General features: G+C 44.7%; 1 protein-coding gene across 1 annotated transcript in view; it reads right to left on the bottom strand.

Annotated features, from left to right (window-relative positions):
• Positions 1-17,330, bottom strand: part of LOC308292197 (adenylate cyclase type 2-like) — a 76,015-nt gene extending 58,685 nt beyond the window's left edge. Inside the window, exons 1-2 of the mRNA XM_080734489.1 lie at positions 16,434-17,330; positions 1,519-1,716 (exon numbers count right to left, since the gene is read on the bottom strand). Coding sequence (XP_080590615.1) covers positions 1,519-1,716; positions 16,434-16,727 — 492 coding nt within the window. The 5' untranslated portion in view covers positions 16,728-17,330. The remainder of the gene's footprint in view (positions 1-1,518; positions 1,717-16,433) is intronic.
• Between the last annotated feature and the right edge of the window lie 317 nt (positions 17,331-17,647).

Here is a 17,647-nt window from a genome sequence, read left to right as displayed (position 1 = left end):
CATATTCTTTTTTCATATCCCATCGTTGGTTGGCTAAGATTTACATCTAAAGTTTGCAGGTCTGTTTTGAACGACAGGTCTCAAATCATGAATGCAGCATCCACTTGCACTGTTCTGGCTGGAGACAAGTGCTACCTGTGCTCGGAAGAGCACTTTTTAAATCCTGTTGATTTTGTAAGATTTGTTTCTCTCGCTAAATCTGGTAACACTGTTAATCACAATCAATGCAGCCTGCTGAGGGAGAGCTACAGTACTTGTGCTGCTTCGCTCTGCTGATTTCCTACTCTCTCCCCCCCTCTGTTTATTTCTGTCCTTTCCCCATGTCCCTCTCTGCCTTTACTAACTACCTGCAGAGTGAATGGATGGATGGATGGATGGCGAATGAATACATTTCTCTGCAAATATACCTTTTGATGCTGATAAGTTTAATTTGTATTATATGTATTACTGATGAGTTGAGTACCATGGACCCCCAGCCGGGGGGCTTTTTGTGTCTTCCTTTTTAGCATAACCTTTGACTGTACTACCTGAACAAACTTGTTGATAAAGTGTTCAATCAATCAAAAGCGTATGGACCGGCCGGACAGGCAGGCAGACGGATGGATGGACGCAGATAGATCATGTCAGGGAGCTGGGGGTGCTATTAAGCCCGGGGGCAGAGGGGGAGATTAATAATGCAGACTGATAACACTCTCACAGGTGGCCCCGGATAAAAATATCCCCGCTCCGCACGGGGAGCGAGGCAGCCAATGAGAGGCGGAAGGAAGGAAAGGAGGAGAGGAGGAGGGGAGGAGGAGAAAGACGGGGAGAGGGGGAGAGAAGACAAGACAAGAGCGATGAGAAAACAGCGGGAAGACGGAGAAAAATGTGCTTTGATTAATAGAGAGAGACAAGCTGCTAACAGGAGAAAGTAGGACTGAGGCACTGATGAGCCCTGTGTGTGTGCGTGCGTGTGTGTGTGTGTGTGTGTGTGCGTGCGTGCGTGCGTGCGTGCGTGTGTGTGTGTGTGTGTGCCAGGCACGTGCACACATAGACATCAAAGGGGGCCTGCCCTTTTATTTGTCTGTAAAATAACCAGACCATGAATGCAGTTTTACTATAGTGAAAGAAATGCAAATTCCCTCTTTCCATGGCAAACATGAAGGTAGCATTCAAGAGAATTGCCTTGTCCAAACTCTCCTGAACTTGAATGCAGCATGTCATGTTGAAAGAATTGGCCATCAAGAGTCAAGCATCGAAAATAGCAGACCTCTTGGAGGTCTTCTATTTTCAATAGTTTCAACAAAAGGCCGTTTTTGAAATTTCAGCCCCTGCCTCTCTAACATCCTTTGCACGTCCCTGGTGTGCGGTGTGCGTGCCCGCCCGCATGTGTAGACAGAATGTGAATGAGTCAGAGAACAGTATAGTAATATGTCTGTCTGTTTGTTGTCACCTGCAGCCCTCTTCAAGCCTGAACACACACACACACACACACACACACACACACACACACACACGTGCACACACACGTGCACACACCTGGTCCCAGGGACATAGTATTCCTCCGGAGAACATGAACAGGTATCCCATGGCGACCAGGCAGGCCCATATAAGGAGAGAGAAGAGGCGAAGCATCCTCTTGAAGATGGATTCGATGCAGACCAGGATGAAGATGGACAGGAAGAGGAAGAGGGTGGCGGGGACGGCGATCACGAACGCCAGGTGGTCCTCCATATCCTGGAGAGGAGAGGAGAGGAGAGGAGAGGAGAGAGAAAAGCAAAGACAGAAGGGAAGGTTTACTGGTCGTCTATTGATTATCATCGCTGTTGGCTGGAAACCAGCCTTGTACTTTATGTACAAAGCCAAACCTGTTGCTTTTCAGGAAATGGGAAAAGAAAATGTGTGTATTCCAAATTGATCCAAGTTATTATTCAGTCACACACACACACACGCACACGCACACACACACACACACACACACACACACCCACGCACCCACGCACGCACACACACACACACACACACACGCACGCACGCACGCACGCACCCACGCACGTGCACATGCACACACAGAGTGAGAGAGAACAGACATCACACAAATTGGTAGACAGACAGTCTGAGCCCAGAGAATGTGCCACAGCGTCACTTCTGTTCTCTCGCTGTCAAAGTCAGCAATTACAACTTGTCAACATACACTCTAAAACTCTCCCTCTATGCCTCTCTCTCTCTCTCTCTCTCTCTCGCTCTCTCTCTCTCTCTCTCTCTCTCTCTGTATCTCTCTCGCTGGGCATCTCTCTGTGTGAATCTTGGAGGCTATCTATATCTCTCTCTCGCTCTCATTTCTCACAGCATGTTAGCCACTTAAACACTAAATACTTAATTGACCGCAATGACCGGCAGTGTCCCCAGAGGTCTATATACGCTACTTTTCCCCCCCTCTACACCAAATCTCTCTGCAAAAATACCTTGTTAATATTTTGCAGACTACCATTTCCATTCTGGTGTGGCCAAATGTTCACCTGTTAACCTATAGGGTTCATTCATGTGGTTTAACTGCACTCCTGTGGTCTCCGCTCTCATCTAGCTGCGATTCTCTCCACGGTCAAAGCTTTTCTATATGGACCCACAATGCAGGGAGCTTATTATCATCACTGTCGGGCAGAAACCTTGTATCTCCAAGTTTCAAATGTGTAAGTTTTTTCGGAAAGTAAAACCATGCTTCATCATACAAGACAGTCTCACAAAACTAGTGAAAATAGCAGATTTACAAGCACACAACGTTGTGTTCTTGTAGATCGGCTATTTTCACAATTTTAAATCATTTTTAAAACGGTTTTGGACATACAGTAGGCCTACAAGGTTTCCACTTGACAAACAACGTTATGCTTTGGAGCAGGGTTTCTGTTCTCAGCACAGAAACGTTTCAAAACTCAACCAAAGCTTGCACACTTTTTTCTAGTATAATGTCCTCTGGCATATACACAGACGCAGCATGGTGCCAGTATTGCTATACGGATGCAAAGCATCTAAAAATTAACAAAGGAGAACAAGGCAATTGCTGTGTTCCATAATAGATGCCTACGCTACGAAGAATACTCCTTATACATTGGCTAGAAAAGAGAGATGAAAGCCACTGAGTGAGGAAGTGAAGCTGTGAAGATGAAAGATGATTGGACACATGCTACGGCAGGACCACAACATCAACTATACAGTAAATGCAGTCCATGACGACTGCAACATAACAATGACATGGGCACCAGAAGGGTAAAGGAGAAAAGGAAGACCAAAGACCACCTGGAGGCTTATACCACTGAGAAAGAAAGAAAAGAAGCAGGATGGAAATCATGGTCTGAACTTAGTGAGGACTGCAGCAGTTGACCATGACAAGTGGAAGCGCTAGGTAACAGTTAGTGACAGCAGTGAGGAATTCCAATATGGGAGAAAATATTGTTTTTGGAAGGCCAAAATATATTCAACATACTGTATGTACCGTGTTCCTGACAAGGTATTGGCAATGTCAATGTCCGACCAAATTGTGAACATTTTGTTTATTTTGAAACATAGGGTTTGTGTGCATTATCTGAGACATGTTGCGGTATCATCTCTCTCTAGGAGGTCTTCCTCAGATGAGCCCTCCATCGTCGTCTCCGGTCATCCCGGTTCTCCATACTGAAGGCCACATCTGGCCAGCTCGTTGGCACTTGGCGATCCTGCATCTTTCTTGAGAACGTCCTCGTGACCGGCGCCCGTGTGTTGGTTCCCACAGCACCAATTAGCTGGCTGGCAGTTCTTGATGTCTTTGGCAGTGTCCTGCTAGTCTCATTCTCCTGGCTGTTATTTTCTCATTCAGCCTTAGTATTCTCTCATATTTCTTGTTGGTGACAGGTTCACTCTCAAGTACTGCACGCAACATTCTGGTGCAGCACCCATCTAAAGACTTCTGCGGGGATCCAGCATTCACTGCCATATAGGAAAACAGACTCTACCTTTGCATAGAAGAAGCTGAGTTGGATTTGTCTGGGGAGGTTGGAGTTCCATACACTGGCCATGCCGTTCAGAGTCCTCTATGCAAGTGCCTTCCTCACTTTCAGATCTCTTGCTCAGTTGAGTTGACCCATGAGCCCAGGTTTGAAGTCCTTGACTTCCTTCGGAGCAGTGCCTCCTGTTGTTATAGGCGGATGTTCCGATAGGATGTTATAGGTGATGACCTTGGTTTTCTTGGCATTTAGCCGAAGGGATTGTGTATAAGAAGAAGTGGCATGTAGTTTAGTCAGATGTGATTCTGCCTCCTTTAACATGTTAAATTATTGCAGCTAACTGTGGGTGGAACAGCTGCACATTTCACTTAATGTCACTTTCACTTTAATGTCCCTGTCACCTTCATCCTCAACTCTAGCCTGTCCCTGACCTGTGTGTGTGTGTGTGTGTGTGTGTGTGTGTGTGTGTGTGTGTGTGTGTGTGTGTGTGTGTGTGTGTGTGTGTGTGTGACATGTCGGGCAGCTCAGTTTGTATCGCAATTTACTTATTTAGTCCCTGTCGGGTGGAATCTTCATATGTCCAAAACCGTTACTTTTCAGGATTCAAATTAAAAAATAGCAGAAGCAGATCTACTTTTGTCCTGCAAACACTTGTCCGCCTTCTACCACACGCACACACAGGCACACACTCAAATATGGTGCCTGTTCTTTTTGCCCTCTTTTGACTGTGAATAATGGACCAGAAGTGGAACCACCATGATTTACACTACAGTATGAGAGGTATAAGTAGGCCCGGTCCCTCAACACAGAGCTAAAATATGCACCCATTACTGAAGCCTCCCTTTTTAATGTGAACATCTTAGAGAATAAACCCATTTAGACCATGAGGCCTATTCTACAAGCACCCAATAAGTCATTTTCTGAAAAAAGATTATTTTAATCATTGCTATATATCGTTGTCGGGTGGAAACCATGTATGTCCACAACCCTTCCTTTATTAATAATGTATGAAAAATAGATAGTAAAATAGCCCATCTAATAAGTGCACAACGTTCGCATTGTAGATCTTGTATGCTCATGGGGAGCAATTAGGGGCTCAGTGTCTTGCTCAAGGACACTTCGATACTAACTCTAGGGGAGCCCGGGAACTGGGAACATTTGGTTTCCCAAGCTCTACGCTCTACCTCCTGAGCTCACCTATTCAGACTGCACCTTAGCACTTGCCTACCCCCAATGACCATACAAATAATTTAGATCGTTTTTTAAATTCTTTACATTACAATTTGTTATGAAGTTTTTACTGAATAGGTGCTTGGTCTACCTGTTTTGTTATATTTGCCTACTATTTCTTTCCATTTGACGTATTGATGACGTTGATACTGATGTATTACCTTGCTTATTGTAAGTTGCTCTGGATTAAGAGCGTCTGCTAAATGCTTAAATTGTAAGTTGTAATTGTAAATTGTAAAACTACGCATCAACACCCACATGAACCATCTGAAGTAGTATTGAAGTAAGGATGAATCACATTGATCTGACTGCTGCACAGCACCATTGCAAGGCCATCTTTTTATTCAGTGAAACAAAATCACTTGAATCCTGTAAATGCGTCAGTGCTTTGAATCACATCCTGTGTATTGTGTCATCTGAAGCCAATAATTCAGGTTTCAATAATGTTGCGATGAATGGTAAAAACGTCAAAGACCTTTCTCCAAACGCTTAACAGTGTGCTTAAAATTCACTCGTTCTCTCACACACACACAAACACACACACGCGCGCACATAAGCGCGCGCACACACACTGTTTAGACACGGGGTACTAGGCAACCTTTATTATCAAAAGAGCCATACTTGGCCCAAAAAATGATTCAAAATCAGTTTGGAGCCGTAAAAAGATGTTTGCTTTATTTATTCATTTGTGTCCGATGACGTAGTGGGTGCCTATAAGGCGTGCTCACATCGACTACGTCATCGGACCCGACCCACAGGTTGAGAACCGCTATGAATCATACAAAATCCCCAAACCATATAAACCATATAAAGTATCTTTCTTTCCCCCCGAGTTCTGTGCTGCTATAGTACACCTCTAACCTCTGTCGGTACGAGTATTAATGGTGTTATTCAGCGCCTGGTTGGACTAACCCTTGGGACCCATACAGGGGAACCGTCCAGTCAGCTCGGAGCACACACTGAATCCCAATTAGGACGTTAGCCAGTCTGCAAACTCACACAAATACGTGACCGCAATGATGCCGAGATCCACACCGGTGATAAAGACCCTGGCAGGTTGTACACTTCACACAGCGGGAGGGTTAGCAGGACCAGCAGGGGGAATGGCGCTTGGACAGTGGTGGAGGAAGTACTCACATGTTGTACTTAGTTAAACGTACTGATACCACAAGAAATGCTCTGCTACAAGTAAACGTCTGGTATTCAAAATGTGCTCAAGTAAAAGTACAAAAGTGTTCGCATTAAAATACACTCAAGTACTCAAAGTAAAAGTACTCGTTTTCCCACAAGTTTCCAAAAAGGCTATATAATCTTTCTTTCGAAAATAGCAGATCTACAAGCTTATAGACTGGCTATTTTCCAATAGCCAAATTGAATAGAGCTGAACGTGGTTATTGTTAATGCATGTTTTGTAATAATAATCAAAATCTAAAAAGCAACTGCTAACTAAAGTTTTCAAATAATTGTTGAGGAGTAAAAGTACAATATTTATATAGCCTCTGAAATGTAGCGGAGTAGAAGTAAAAGTATAGAAAATTGGAAACATGCCAGTAAATTAATTAAAAAAAAGGAAAAAAATGTACTTACAGTACTTGAGTAACTTAGTGACTTTACACCACTGCACTCGGATTATACGTAGTTGCATGCCGGTGTTTCGCACTGAAATGCTGATCTAGATTGGCTAACTAGACATGATGCATAAAGTAAGTAGTAAGTAAGCCTTGCCGAGCCATGAGGCCCATAGGGCAGGAGCCTATCTCCTGTTTCTGTAGCGTGAGGCAGCTTGATGTACAAGTACATCCATCCCCTGGACATGACGCTAGTATGTTGCAGGGACTTACCCCCAATACAACCCTTGATGCTGAGTGCCATGCAGGGAGGCACTGGGTCCCTCAGAGTCTTTTCAGATGTATGACCCGACCAGGATTCAAACCCCAGGGATGACGACAGAACCCTCACTAAAAACCCCAGGACAAAAATCCACTAATCCATTAATCAATCAATCAAACAGCAATATCATTCACTCCAAGTTTCATACATGTACACTAGGGTGACCAGACGTCCCGGTTTGGCCGGGACAGTCCCGTTTTCAAGCTGCGTGTCACGGTGTCCTGACAAATATCTCTAAAACACTAATATGTCCCGGTTTTCAACATTCACTACAAAATTGTCCCAGTTTTCGCCAGAATTAAAATATTAGCTGTTTTCAGTGGTTGTATAGACATTTAACATGTTCTTTTCATGTAAACATGCTCACCTAAACAATCAGAAAACATGAACAAATTCATTGCGTGTCTGATTTCAACGCTAAGACTGTTTGTCAATCACTCACTGCCTGTATGCAACCCTGCGGTGTGTATGTGTGCGTGCACGAACATTAGAGAATGGCACGCGCGTGCGCGGTAACGCGCGCATTGCTTTTAGGGTCCCGGTTTTAGGCAACAGTGGTTTGTGCCACTTTCCCTTATAGTGACAATAGGCCTACCGCGCACTTTGCACTTTTCTGGCTGTAACCCATTTAAACCCATTTAAGCCCATTTAAAGCCATTTCCGGACATGACAGAGAGACGGGGAGAGGACCCCGTCTGCCTGCCCTAATGTACTGCATTGTCAACCACAACAATTATGTCCCTTTTTACTTGAGTCTGGCTTATCCAGACCATTATACTGGGAGCTAAGCAGAGACAGGGCAAACCAACAGTGGAAGAGAACAGACTACACAGAAACAGAGACAGACGAGAGAAAGAAAAATGGGAGATTAAACTGTAGCTTGGATTTCACATATTCATACACACCGTGTTTTTTTTTTCATATTTTTTATTATTCACACACACACACACACACACACACACACACACACACACACACACACACACACACACACACACACACACACACACATTTAATCATTTATTTATGTTCACATTTTACAAGGAAACATCTTGAACACAAATACTGGTAGATGCACTCATCAAGTTCAGAATCTCTTTGATACTGTATGACTAATCATAGTCTATGGATACAAGAAGCACCGATATGGAGGAGACGGTGCTTCTTGTACACACACACTTCAAACAGTGTGTGTGGACATTTGTGAGTCTCTGAGTATAGCCAATCATGATTCATGACCTGGGATATGCACTTTTCATGTTTGGAAGCCTGTTGAATATTCATTAAGCAGTGTGAGTCGTATATTTCTCACTCTGCTCTCAGGCTAGATATGGAAATCATCAATAATCAACAAGCTGTCTCTGGGTGCACCATTCCCAGCATGACAATGACAGGCCGCTCTATTAAAGCAGGCCAAAGGGCACACCCTGTCCTGCAAAGATTCTCAAAGTGGGGTCCAGGGGCCGTCAGGGTGGTGTGTGACTCCATCCATCCATCCATCTTCAACCGCTTATCCGGAATCAGGTCACGGGGGTAACTGTTCCAACTGAGATCTCCAGAGTTCCTTATCCTAAGCAACTTCCTCCAATCCCTCCGGGAGTATACAGAGGCGTTCCCAAGCCAGTGTGGATATATACTTCTTCCATCTGGTCTTTGGTCTGCCACGGGGTCACCCAGTGGGACGTGCATCGAGGACCCTCTCTCAGTTAAAAAACTAAACAAAAAAACAGCTGTACTGTAGGCCTACACTTGTTTTGAAATGAGACAAGGGCACTGGCCAACCCGGGGCCATGCAAGTATAGGGAGCGATGCAAATTGGGAATACACATCCCACACGTTTTTTTTTTTTTTTTAAGATTTGTTTTTGGGCTTTTTATGCCTTTATTTGATAGGATAGTAGACTGACAGGAAATGGGGAGAGAGATGGGGAATGACATGTGGCAAAGGTCGTCCGGATCGGGAATTGAACCGGCGACGCCAGCAGGCATCATAGCCTAGTATGTGGTATGCGCCTTGACCACCAGGCCAGCGGGCGCCCCCACATCCCAGATGTTTGTGATAGGCTATACTGTTTTTATCTGATGTACAGTACATGTTGAACCCGTTGTATTTCTTTTTTTTCTTCTTTTTCGGCTTTGTTCACACATGAGCACATATGTCGTACTATTTGTTCCATTGTACCACATAGCATATTGACAAAGTGACACAAAACATGACACAAAGCTCGAAGCCGGTTGCCCACTCTGCATAACACATGGACACTTGGTGTGTCCCACTGCGGTGGTGCGGACAGACAGACAGACAGACAGATAGAGATATTTGTGGTATTTCGTTTCTCTGAAACCATTGGTCATCTGGAACTCACGCCAAGTTTGAGGTCAATAGGTCGGACTGTGTCCAAGACACACACACGCAGAATCTGTTATTGTACGTGTACGGTATAGATAGATAAACAGCTGCAATAACTTATTATTATTTTACCATTTTCTACCTGCCATATCCCTCTTTTGGGATTGTCATTATAGGTGAAAAATAGTCAAAATCAAATAGTGAAAATAGACCATCTATAATCTATCTATTTTTAAACCACTTTTCAAAACACTGGTGGACAATGGATCAGCGTTCACGCCGCGTCCTGTGTCAGTACCCAGGTATGGGAAGGTTGCTTCCTGGGGAAGCAAATGATCCTTCCAGCAGACTAAATACTAAGGGCCTTATTAGACGGAGACGCTGCCGATCTCATTTTGGATTCGTTATCAAAATGAGATCGCCTTTACACCTCGCATTGGCTCCTCATTGATTCGTATTGTCTGCGTTTACACGAAACGCACCATGTCATGCAAAATGCTGTAGTAGCCTACATATGCCCGTACATATAGGCTACTGTGTATTTACCCTTCAACTATAAAATATAGCCTATGTTGTTTTTAATGAGACATGCTATGCTCCCAAATCCATTTTATTATCGTCTGTTGAACTCTGTTCGCATATTCAATGAGTCCCGCGGTGCAGCCAGTTGGCTGAAGTTAAATCGTAGAGGTTTTTTAAAAAGCCACCTGGAAGATGAAGGTTGGAACTATATGGAGCAAATTTCTGGACATTATCTATGGGGATGGGCGATATAAAGTCGGAAAAAATGCATAACCCGAGCGAGGCAGCGAGTGGAGTAGACTACAGACAGAGGCGCACATGGGTATGGTATAACGTACCTTGATTACAGGAGAAAATAATAAAATGTACTTCTTAAAATGAATTCATCATGCTTGTTGCTAAAAAGTATTGGCAACATGACTGGTGTATTGCATGCATGCCTTCACACGTGCAAGACAACAGCCATGTTGCCATACCTTTGCATTTGCAGAACTGACGCTGCTGGCGGGAGGAGCGCCAGCAGCGCCGGAGGAGGAGGAGAATTTTGTGACATTATGAGCGAGTGGCCTATTCGTGGACTCTGACTGGACAGTAAAAGTTAGGAGCGATAGGAGGACGTTTTTTGTGATATGAGCTGTTTCTTTTATCTGTCTGTCTGTCTGTCAGCATATTCATTACTCGTGTGAGTAGCCTAATTGCAAAGCATCTGGATAAATCACAATAATTACCTTGAGTGCGCTGCATCTGTGACGTGATGTAGTCCACATTTTGAAGAATTAATCCAGTTTTTAGGTAAAAACAAGGGGAATGCATTATTGCCTGGAATATGTTACACGATAAAGTGTACCGTTTACAGCTCCTCGCTGTCAATCAGAACAGCGCACGGCTGCACTGCAAGTGGATGGATCGGCACATGAAGGCAGAGAGGGACGCACAACTATGGGCTTTAATAATCATTAAATGGTCGGTCTCTTGGAAACTCGGAAATAAATGGATTTCATAATTAGTTGGCTGAGAATGGAATACTGGTTTAAAGTAACTTTGATGAGAGGAGAGCTGTTGGTAGCCTAGTGGGCTTGCGACTCCTGTCAAACGAGCTGTATAGTAGCCAGCTGTGCTAAATACTAAATTGATCTGACCTACATAATCTTTACGTCTTTTGCTGGCAGTTGTAATTGATTGGTTTGGAGAAGGATTCCAATTGTAGGCTATAAACATTTTTAAAAGGCTTTCATATAGGCTAGCCTACTCCTGATATTTTCCAAATGAGGTTTGGGCTAATAGATCACTATGTGTTCAGTTTTGGCTATTTTCTGGGTTTTAATTAGGCCTACAATAACACAAATAATAATAATACATTTTCGGTTAGTATGACAGACTGACACTGTTATGCAGCGGGGAGGGGGAGCAGGGGGGCTATGACATCATCGCACTCTCCCTCGCCGGCGATTTCCTTTATTACACAGCTGCGTATTTGATGCGAAAACGCACTTTTCCACTTTCAGACCCGAATTCAAAAAAGTGTCGGATTAGGTCATAAAAACGCGTCTCCGTGTGTCAAAATGGCCGTTTTACTACTAAAAACTACCTGGTAATTAGAAATTCGTCTCCGTCTAATAAGGGCCTAAGAGACGACACCTGAGAGCAAAGTCAAAGAATCCTGGTCACAGTTCCCAAGCCGAAATGACCAGGAAGGCAGCTAGCAACTGGCATCAAGGACTTGGCGTTCGCTAAATAAATACATTTGAAAAGAAGTGGTTAAGATAGCCTGCAACCTCCGTTCTTCATCTGAGAGATGATGTTGCTCATGCATTCTGGATGTTTGTTTTTTTTGTTGACATTTTAGACCAGTGATTCTCAAGTGGGAGTACGGGGTACACGGAGGTACTTCAGGGGGTAAGCAAGAAAATGCCCCCAAAAAAGAAAAATATAAGTAGGAGGGAGAAAAAACATTGCTAACCCAAATAATCACATGGTACCAGGCAACTGGGATGTGCTTGAAAGTTGGCACCGTTTTAAACTCTTTCACTCCATTTCTTATTTGTGATTTTATATTCTTGAAATGCATCATCACATATACCGGTAGGCCTACCACTATTGGTTTTGGTGTTGGTTTTAATTGCAGTTTTATGAGCAAAATGTTGTCGTCAGGTAAAGGGGTACTTGCATTTAGAAATCAAAGGGGGTACTCAAGCCAAAAAAGATTGAGAAACACTGTTTTAAACAATGAATGTGAGGTTATCACTGTTCATCCTCCAACAAAACGGATGATAATAATAAAACAGGTCTTCTATAATGGAATGTTTTATTTTTATTTTTTTTTCATCTCAGCCAAGACAAATGGAGTCCAACAGTGCAGTCCAATGTTGTGTTGAGTAGACGCTCTCTGGGGAAGGGTTTCACCACTGTGTGATGATGAGGCTCTCAGCTGGTTGTTTCCCAACCACTGCAGAGACACTGGAGGATGCCAACAGACACAGCTAGAGATTACATTTCCACTGCAGTCTGGAACTTATTTTAACTAGGTTGTTAGACCGCCGTTTCCCAAACAGTGGGTCAGGACTCATTTGTGGGTCCCTTTTTATGGGTCGCGAAGAAATATCCCATTTCCTACATTTTGTTGCGACCATAGGTCGCAGTTTACTGTCAGAACCGTCTGGATGGGTAATTCCTGACACTGTGGTTCCCCTGACACATCACTGTGACATCACAGGTGACATCAGAGGTGACATCACAGTGATGTCAGATACCCAGAGCAGGGATCTGACATCACAGTGATGTCAGATACCCAGAGCAGGGATCTCCATATATGGGCATAAACAGGTGTCATCTGGCTGGTTCAGATCCCTGTCTGAACCAGCCAGTTCAGACAGGGATCTCCATGTATGGGCATAAAAGGGATTGTATGTTGTGATGTCATGGGAACCACTCTAACAGACTCCATTTTATGCCCATATATGGAGATCCCTGATGTCATCAATATTAAGCCCATATCTAACAGGACTTCATATGGGAATGCCCATATATGCTTACGGCCATACCACCCTGAACACACCCGATCTCGTCCGATCTCGGAAGCTAATCAGGGTCGGTCCTGGTTAGTACTTGGATGAGAATTCCCATATATGGAGGAAGACAGCCCATATCTGTGTGGCTGGTTCTGACATGGATCTCCATGTATGGGCATGAAAGGGATTGTATGTATGATGTCAGATGTGATAGACGTCATAGGATATTCAAATAACGAATAACTGAGTAAGCAAGTTTGGCATTTCACAGCATATCTCCATACAGTACATGGATTTCCATATATGGGTACCAGGAGTCTCCATATATGGGTAACTGGTCCGATACATCACTGGCCACACAGCCAAGACATGGTGCGACCTTACTCTTTAGGGCGAGGTCACTTGTCGCCCTGAAGCGTCTGACTAGTTTTTAATTACTCTATGTATATATTATACCCCCCCCCCCCCCCCCCGCCCCCCAAAAAAAAGAAAAAAATCTAAAACGTCATGAATTCATAACTTATTCAGGGATTTTTCAGTAGTGAAAATAGCCAGTAGCTCATGCGATGCATTGTGAGCTTGTTAGGTTATTTTCACTTTTTTTTTTTTTTTCGTGCGTATAATCAAAAAGGGGATCTCTGATAATAAAATCAAAGAAAGGGACCTGCACAAGAACTTGCAAAAAGAATGTAGCTTTATTTCGACGTTTGGGTCATTGTGACCTTCATCAGGACGGACAATACAGGGCACAATAACCACCAAACATTTATAGGCTACCCCCACATTGAGTGGGTCAACGGATATTTGGCCTATTGTGATAATACAAAAACTATCACAGCACTAACAAGTAACGTTAGCGGTTACAATCAATGTGTGATTTATGTGTCTGAGGAATTGTAAAACTGTATGAAAAAAGCACAGAGCTTTGTAGCTCTACCAATCGTTCTCCACCAGTGGTCCTTGAGGGGGTTCCAGGTGGTTCATTTTACACTCTCAAGAGTTAAATTATTACCTTACATTATTATTACACCTTACTTAATTTACAAAAAAGTCTACTTAATTTGAGAATGTAGAAGAATTGTTATTTTGATCAACGTTTGCCTGTTATCTCTGCTATGGTACCTCATCAAGACAGCATGGAATTGTGGACAAAATCCTATCCAACGATAATCAGTGAAACGCCTAAGGGCGAAAAGCGTTCTGCGCCATCAGTCTTGGCCATCTATCTTGGTCATGGATTCTGACATCATACATACAATCCCTTTTATGCCCATACTGTATATGGAGATCCCTTTTATGCCCATATATGGAGATCTGTATGTCCAGCCATAGGGCTTACAGTACGAATGACTCCTTCATATTGTACTCCAGGACGGTAGGTCTGCGTTTACAATCATTTGAAATGACATAGCTGACAGATTGGAAAAATATTTGTCCTGCTGGCAGCATGCGCAAAAAAGTTTTGCCGCCGATTGGCTCGGCAGTTTGCTCCAGACTAACACACACACACACACACACACACACACACACACACACACACACACACACACACACACACACACACACATACACACAGGGGCAAAAATATAATCTCTCGCCCAGGCTGAGATAAGAATATTAAATTATAGAAAGTACCAGGGTGAGATATGGGACACAGGGAAATAAAACATGTGTCTTGCTGTTTAACTGGCGTGTTCAGTGATGCAAATCATAGAGATGAATAGCTTCTGTTCAGACTAATTCAAAGATTTCCAATGTTCCCATTACAATGACGACGTACAATGGATCTCAATTAAACTGTCCAAATGTCATTAGCTAACATACTGTAGGCATGTAATTGGCTGACTGCAAAATGGTCATGTGTCAGAGACTCATACTTGATTTCTGTGCACGCTCTCAAACACACGCACACGCACACACACACACGCGCACACATACACACACACACACACACACACACACACACACACACACACACACACACACACACACACACACACATACACACATTTAAATCAATAAAGCTGGGACCACATAGGAGAGCAAGAATGATTTTCTTTTTTTCTGGAAATTTAAGATAAGCATCAGTAGGAAATGAGAGACTTCCTGAGACAAACACACCCAAACACACAACCACACACACACAGGGGGGGCGGAGGCGTCTAAGCCCTGATGGGTGGAATAAGATAAAACAGTTGTATTAGACATGCTTTGCTGGGGTTTCTGCGAGCGCACTGATAAAGCTAAAACACTTACAACAACATCCGCCCCCTCTCTCTCCATGGCGGCCCTGCCCCTTGCTCCAAATATCCATCTATTCTTCTTTGTCTAAAAAGCAGCCACGGCTCACTGAACAAGCCACTTCAAAACTACCGATGGGCCCACATAACATATAGCGAGAGAGGGAACCCAATGGGAAAGGGGTGCAAGGGGACAAGGACATTACAGAGCTCAATTCAGAGCGATACAAATGCATTGACAAACAGCCTCGCTTTGACAGTGGGGGGCACTTTGAAAGTGCATGATGCACAAAGGGACGATTACATGTCCTGGATCGACAGCCTGTGGAGTGCGGCGGATGCTTTGAGAGAGAGCGGGGGCGCTTTGAGAGGCAGCACATCACGATGGACAAAAGGGACAACTACATCCTATACCTATGCTGTATATCGTCGTTGTCTGGTGAAAACCTTGTATGTCCAAAACCGTTGGACTCAGGGATTAAGCAATAAAACCATACCATACCAAAATAGCCAATTGCTTGTAGATACTAGCTATTTTCACTAGTCCTGTGTGACAGTCTTGTGTGATGAAGCAGGGCTTTGCTTTACGAAAAAAATGTTCACATTTGAAACTTGGAGATATACGATATACAGTACAAATAAAACAATGGGTCAGTTTTCAAAGAGAGGCAGGACAAGTGACCTTGAGTTCCCAACAAAAGAGATGGTGTATAAAAAATCGTTGGTTAGGTGTTTTGTCTCGGTCACTTGCCGCGAGCACTAACACCCACGTGTTGGTGCTGAATGTTCTTGCTCTCCAATCATTCCACAAAGCGACGCCGTCACGGTGCCGCTTTGTGTAGGTGACAACGGTGTGTTGTCACCTACATAACTACACACACAATAAGGTCCAACACACTCTCTCTCTCGACCTCTCACTTACATTTTCTGCCATTATTCGCTTCCTTCCTCTCTCTCTCTCTCTCTCTCTCTCTCTCCTGCTAAAACAAAAGCACTTTGAAAACAGTCATACAAGTACAGTAGTTCCTCCCTCAGTGTGCCCACGCGCACGCACGGAAACGCGCACACACAATGACAAAATCGCCTGCATCCACAGACACAGTGGTCAGTCAACACAAGTAATAACAGTCTTTTTCTCTCTCTCTCGCACACACACACACGCAAGCACGCACGCACGCACACACACACACGCAAGCACGCACGCACACACACACGTGCGCCCGCGCGGTAGGACTCACCAGTCCCGAAGCGAAGAAGACGGCCAGCAGAGCAAGACACGCTCCCATGACGATGAGGAGCAGGAATACGATGAGAGGATGCTGCTGACTCATCCTGTAGTAGGACTCGTAGAGCCAGTCCTGGGGCTTCTCGCCCTCCAGCTCGCCATGGGGCCCCGGAGTGCACACCTCGGCGCCGTGGGGCCCCGGGGTGCTGCACATGTCCACCAGGCTCTCGGGCCCCTCGCCCGCCTCTCCCCCATCGCCCTTCTCCAGCAGGTAGCGTCCGCGCGTCCGCAGTGCCTCCTGCCACATGGGTCAGTGCGCGTGGCGACACGCCGGCCGGCCGCTCTCCTCCACAGCCCCGCCGCCCACGGAGACACAAAGTGGCCGAGGGTCAGGCTTCCGTCCTCCTCTTGACTTTTTAAGTCAACTTCTCCTTCTCCTCCTCCTCCAGCTCCTGTTCTTTCAAATCTCACCCACCTGCTCCCTGGCACAAAGTTTGTTTTCAGCTGTGTGGCGAATGGACGGCGAAGAACTCCTGTGTGCCTCTACCTCCTTCTAAGTTCTTCTACTTCTTAAGCCTGATCTGTACGTAGTTGCACTCCGGTGTTTCACACCACAAAATCGACAGGATCAGCTATATCTGAAAGCTGTGACACGTAGTGAATGCAACCAAGTATAATCAAGCATTTGGGTGTAGCTGTTGGGTGAAGAATACAAGAGGGAACACAGTGCAAACTGTCTCTTCTCTTCTCTTCTCGCCACTTCTCTTCTCTCCTCGTCACTTCTCTTTTCTCGTCTCGTCTTCTCTTGGAGAATGTGGTCCAACACAGGGAGAAGGGGGGGATGAGAGTGAGGGATAGGTCCTGCTCCCCTCCTGTTCTCCTCTCCTCTAAAGGTTGTGTGTCAACCAGTCCAGCAGAGCAGCACCAGGCACACTCTGCTTGACTACACGCTGTTGGAGCTGTAAGCAGAGCAACGTGTTCTACTATACTGTGGTGGAGCGGAGAAAGAGAGAGAGAGAGAGAGAGAGAGAGACGGGGGAGGGAGAGAGAGGGAGGACAGGGTGTGTGTGTCACTGGGAGAGTGGCGGGCAGAAGTCAGTAAAAGTGAGTGAGTGTCTGTCTGTCTGTCTGTCTGTCTGTCTGCGTGCGTGTGCTTGTGTGCGTGCGAGCGAGGGAAAGCATGTCATTAGAAGTGGGAGACATTGTAACAGCACATAGTAGAGAGAA

The sequence above is a fragment of the Nannobrachium achirus genome (assembly GCF_963921795.1).
Source record: "Nannobrachium achirus genome assembly, chromosome: 10".
Classification (NCBI taxonomy): domain Eukaryota; kingdom Metazoa; phylum Chordata; class Actinopteri; order Myctophiformes; family Myctophidae; genus Nannobrachium; species Nannobrachium achirus.
Note: the sequence above shows the minus strand (reverse complement) of the source record. Positions and strands in the feature narration are given on the sequence as shown.